The 6000-nt window shown below is 39.5% G+C and overlaps 1 protein-coding gene across 1 annotated transcript in view; it reads left to right on the top strand.

Moving 5' to 3' along the window:
- The first annotated feature begins 3714 nt into the window (after positions 1–3714).
- Positions 3715–6000, top strand: part of LOC309399134 (inter-alpha-trypsin inhibitor heavy chain H3-like) — a 29613-nt gene continuing 27327 nt past the window's right edge. Inside the window, exon 1 of the mRNA XM_081966655.1 lies at positions 3715–3886. Coding sequence (XP_081822781.1) covers positions 3794–3886 — 93 coding nt within the window. The 5' untranslated portion in view covers positions 3715–3793. The remainder of the gene's footprint in view (positions 3887–6000) is intronic.

The following is a 6000-nucleotide window of genomic DNA, read 5'->3' as shown; positions in this document are numbered from 1 at the left end:
TGCTTCCTTACCATCTTGCTTCAGGGGCTGGTGTTAAGAATTAAAATCCTAAAAAGAGTTATCTGTGGAATTACCTCTGTTTCTACAGACCTGCTTAGTTACATAGATAAGCAAGGAGAGGTTTTAAATCCCACTGTTGCTTTTTTTCTTCCACCAATATCCAGATTGATCAAGACTCAATGCAGGGGTGGGCTGCTACAGGTTCGGGAGAACACGTAACTAATGCTATGGCCGGTTCGGACAACCTCCAAATGCCACCCCTGGCTGGCCCTGCCTACCCCATCCCTTCCACCCCTCCCCTCCCCTCCCAGGAGTCTCCACACAGCCCATTTTGGATGCAAAGTAAGTGCAGGGCCCACGCAGAGGTTCGGGGAAAGGGAAAATGGGCCTCCCAGAAGGCTCTGGAGCTGAGGGAGGCAGTTTTTGCCATCCAACAGGCTTGTGGAAAGCATCCAGAGCCTGGTGAAGGCAAAACACACACACACACACACACACACACACCGCCATGGTGTAGGAGGCTGACTAGGCCAGTAATAGTATTCTATTTTCTTCACTACCAGTTTGGTAGTGGGAGCATGCACACATATGGAGAAGGTCCGTGATGATCTCTGGGTGAGAGGGTGGAGCCTCACACCGCCACCACTATCGGTTCACCTGAACCAGTGCGAACCAGTACAATACAACCTCTAGACTAGGCCATGCCCACCATGGCCACACCCAGCCAGCAACTGGGCAGAGAACCCGTTGCTGAAATTTTTGAAGCCCACCCCTGACTCAATGGACACAAAACTCTGAAAACTTGGACATTTAATTTTGTTTTTATCTCCCTTCAGTGGCCAAGATATGATTTTTACTTTAAAAATAATAGAAAGGAAATTAAAATCTACTGTAGAAATTGATCTTAATAATAAGATTTATTATTTTACCTATTATTTTATTTATCTTTATATATCTTTACAATATATTTTCAAGATCCAATTTCACTATATTCTCATGTCTTTCTAATCTATGTCACCAATATATTTATTTGTTGATGACTTCTGTATTTATGTTATCTTAACATACAAATGTATCTGTGTGTGTATGCATATCTCTCTCTCTCTCTCTCTCTCTCTCTCTCTCTCTCTCTCTCTCTCTCTCTCTCTGTACATCTTTTTCAACAAGCTCAACAAATGATTTTGTCATTTTTTTAGTTTCTGTTTTCTATTTCTCTTCTTTTAAAATAGGTTTACAATGATAAAAGATAATAAAAACTGAAATCAGAAAAAATAGAAAGGAATAAATTGAAATTCCAAAAAAGAAAAGAACGAGAAGAGAGGTATATATATATATATATATATATATATATATATATATATATATATATATATATATATATATATATATATATATATATATATATATATATATATATATATATATATATATATATATATATATATATATATATATATATATATATATATATATATATATATATATATATATATATATATATATATATATATATATATATATATATATATATATATATATATATATATATTACCTGCATGGTTCATTTCTTTCTGCAACCTCCATTAATAAATCTGAAGAGCATTGCCATTTCTGTACAAATGTTAACAGAACATTCATAAAGGGTTTCCAGAATTTTCTAAAAATGTTCGATATTTTCACTGTGATCAAACAAGCCAACTTTGAATTTCTTTCTTTTATGTCTAACAATCTTAGCTTTAGTTCCTCAAGTTCGGTCATAGGATCGAATCTTTCTGGGAACTTCTTTCTCCCATCTCAATTTAAAAAAAAAATACATTTACTGGTTCACCAATGATCATTATCAGATTGATTGTAAGATTCCCTTATATTTCTTCAAAAATCTTTTGAAATGTCTCAAGGGTCAAACCTTTATTTGTCATTTTGCAGATTTCCCTTTTCTTTTTTCTGCTTGGAACTTTAGTCCCATCTAGTGGCCCATTTCTACATTCAGGAAGTTTCAGGTTTTATTGTTTTGTTTTCAATTTGAGCCAATTACTGTCTTTCCTGATAGACTAATCAATTTGTATTCTGATGGAAATATTGTTTTGTATACTCTTTTTACCCCTAAAAAATCTTAGCAATAGTCCTAACATTTCAAGTTTTGCCTGATCTTTCAATTGTTTTAAAACATTCTTAAAATAAATTCCTATTCAGCTTTTTAGCACGTGTTTTATATTTTTTCTAAGTTGTTTAAACTGCTAATTAACTTTTCTTCTATTTTGGGATAGTTTTACTCTTTCAAATGTGTTGTTTAAAGGATCTTTTTTAACTTTATGCAGGTAGTCCTCAGGTTATGACAGCAATTGGACTGGAATTTCCATAGCTAGACAATGAGATCATAAAGCAAAATATTATGCGACCGCATCACTTAGCAATGACAATCCCTGCAGTTCTTGTTGCAGTAATTAAATGATGATTGTGAGTCATTAAGCAAGCACCTCCTCACAACTTCTTGTTCGCTTTCAACAACGAAAGTCAGTGGGGAAGCTGGTGAGAAGTTGCAAGTCCCAGGTGATCAGCTGGCAGGTTAAGTGGCTGCTGCTGGGTGGGAGCGGGAATGAGGGAGTATGTGGATGGCCAGTGCAGTGGGGCTTGGGGGGGGAGCTACTTCCATATGGAAGAGAGAGTGTGAATGGTAGGGGGGAACAGTGCAAGTGTTGCAGATTAGTTTGAAAGAGAACAGAAGGGGCCAGAACCTGTCCAAAATCGGACAAGAGGTGGAACAGATTCATTGGTCTGGCTTATACATTGTTGTTTGTAAACATTAATTTATGGCTTGGGATCAGAGGGTTGCTCCCGGTTTGGCCTGAATTGGGCGAACTGGTAGTAGCAGTGGTGTGAGGCTCTGCGCATACGCAGAAGCGTTGCACGAGCGCGTGCATGAGCAAACAGGTAGTCAAAAATTAGAAACCTACCACTGTTTGGGATGTTATTGAATCCTGCAACTGTGGCTTATTCAAAAACCACAGCTTATTTCAATGACTAAATCCATTCTCAAAGGCAATCATTCAAACTGTTTTGTTAGAAAACAGTTTATAAACAACGCCAGAAGTAATGATCATAGATGGAAATGTAAGTGAGCACAAGACAGAAGTACTTTGTAGGCGGAGACTTGTGTTAGTCTATGGTGGCAAAACATCAGAAAGTGTCTGGTATCATCTTTTTTAACAAGCCAACTTTATTAAGGGATATACATTTTCTTTCTAATGTTAATTGAAAGGGTACAAGAAAATGGAAGTACTATGCCTGGGAAATCTCAGAAATATGTCAACAAACTTACTAGCAATTCCCCCCCCCCTTTCTACTTAATCTATTGCTTTGTCCTACGTGAAGGCAGAAGCCCAATTTTCCAAAACTCTCTGCCTGAGTCTTAAATCTGCCATTCAGCAGAAAGCTATTTGGAGCTTTCTTGGGAATAAACAACTTTGCAGTAGCTTTCCTAGCAGCTGGATTCCTGTAGCAGCCGGGTGGGAAAGGGTTGGAGAGAAGGAAATAACTTAATCTGGGCTTTGTTTCAAGGGCAAATGGGTGAGTATTTTAGGCAGGTTAGAGGCTGCCTCCCCCCCCCCCCCCCGCATGATCAATCCTTGACCCTGTTGTGTAATTGTAACCTATTTCTAAGATTTTGTAATTGATTTGCAGACCAACAAATATTTGGTTTTCTGTCTGAGCTTCTGATTTATGTTTTACCAAAGATATTGCGAGAGTGACTGCCTGATCTTGTGCATTCTTCCTAATGTGCTTTTAGTCTTTGATCATGGGGAGACATCTGCTATTTTATATTCTTCTGGCAACAATTCCTGTGGTTGGATCATACGATTTTTTAATAAGTAATATCAGGAACATCAAGGTAAGTGCAGAGAAAAGCAGATATGTATTTATTCACTCATTTATTTGTTTATTAGATTTACATCCCACCAGAATCAAATTGCTCTCAGTGACTTATTGATATTAAAACCACATGAGTTATGCATGCATTGTTTTGACATTGAACTGCTAGCAAAAGTCTCCAGTGGCAACTTCTTCCAGTTTTAAGTGTATATTTTTATTCCTTCTGACATACAAATATGAAAAAAAAAATCAAGATATGATCCTAAAATCATAACGGTTGGAAAAGACCTTGGAGGTCTTGTAGTCCCACTCCACCCTGTACCATTTCAGACAAATGATTGTCCAATCTCTTCTTAAAAACATCCAGTGTTGGAGCACCCACAATTTCTGGAGGCAAGTCAGTCCAATGATTAATTGTTCTAACTGTCAGGAAATTTCTCCCTAGTTCTAGGCTGCTTCTCTCTTTGATTGGTTTCCATTCCACTCCAATATCATATTTTTATCCATATGAAGACAGTTTGAGTTATGGTTTGGGCTCTGAGGATTTCTTTGCATTCCATCTGAGCTTACGAATATATGATGGAGAAATAGGCAATAGAAGCCAGGCTATACTAATTGCCTCATTCATGCCATTCCTTCTGTTGGTCTCACTTGCTTATTTAGATGTATTATGTATTTAAGGCTCCCTTGTTTTCCTGGATTCTGGAAAGTGCAAAATCTGGTATTGTAAATTACTGTTTTTGAAATTGCAGTATTAGAAATCCAATTCTTTCCTGTTTCCAAAGTTTGTCTTAAACACAGTTAATGCTACAGCTTCCAATGTACTGTACTGCATAATACTACCCTATTTTGGTATTACACACACACACACACACACACACACGATGTAACAAAACTGATCTATATATAAACGAACAATCCTATGTGATCTCAGGTTATACTAGTTTCTTTTTATGTATTGTTTTATTGAACTGCATTTCTGTACTGGATTACATGGCGCTTAGCATCCCAATGCAATCATTCAGGAGTGATCAATCTGTACATGTCTTTCAGTAACAAAAAAAGTGAGGAAACTGCTAATTTATTAATTAAATAAATAGAATGGCAAATGGTGTTTTTTCGTATTCTGGAGTGTAGAAATCCTAATTTATAGGGAAAGAGTTCAGCTACCATTATTCCCATATCTATTGAGCCATGGTGGTACAGTGGTTAGAATGCAATACTACAGACTACTTCTGCTGACTGCCTGTTGCCAGCAGTTCGGCAGTTCAAATCTCACCAAGCTCAAAGTTGACTCGGCCTTGCATCCTTCCAAGGTCACTAAAATGAGGACCAAGATTGTTGGGGGCAATATGCCACTTAGAGAAGGCTGTAAAAGCACTGTGAAGTGGCATATAAGTCTAGGTATGATTGCTACCGTGTTTCCCCGAAAATAAGACAGGGTCTTATTTTCTTTTTGCCCACAAAATATGGCTTGGGCCTTATTATGAGGAGAGGGTTTATTTTGGGGGGATTGCCCAGCGGCTGCTCTCTTCTGAGTGGGCTCCCAAAGAGCCGGGCACAGCCTCATGGGCAAGTGGCTGTGTCGCAGCAGTGCATCACAACAGCCATGAAGCAACCACACTCATGAGCAGCCACCCGGCAAACCCTCTTTCCAGCCATTCACTGACCTAGGGGTGTCGCCAAGCTGCGTGAAGGCCTGTTCACTGCCACCAGGCTCTCGCGGCTTGGTGCCTTCGAAATGCCAGTGAATAACACTCTGCACGGCTGGAGAAGGGGGTTGCACGAGTGGCTGTTCCACACCTGCACCTCCCAGCCTCACGATGCCCTGGCCCAGCTCTACCTGCAGAGGCAGAGTACTTCTGCTGCTGCCGCCGCCGCATTGCTTTTTCAGCAGCTTACAAACCGAGTCTTCCAGCAGTGGCTGCTCTGGGCGTACGCTCTATGTTGTACCCTTGGCCGGTGAACAGGCGCTAATGCAGCTTGGCGATACCCCTAGGTCAGTTAATGGCGCTGTGCCCGGTTGGAAAGGGGGTTTGCCGGGTGGCTGCTCATGAGCGTGGTCGCTTCATTGCTGTTGTGTTGCACTGCTGCAACAGTGCAACACAGCCATTCGCCCATGAGGCTGTGCCC

The sequence above is a fragment of the Natrix helvetica genome (assembly GCF_964273705.1).
Source record: "Natrix helvetica genome assembly, chromosome: 1".
Classification (NCBI taxonomy): domain Eukaryota; kingdom Metazoa; phylum Chordata; class Lepidosauria; order Squamata; family Natricidae; genus Natrix; species Natrix helvetica.
Note: the sequence above shows the minus strand (reverse complement) of the source record. Positions and strands in the feature narration are given on the sequence as shown.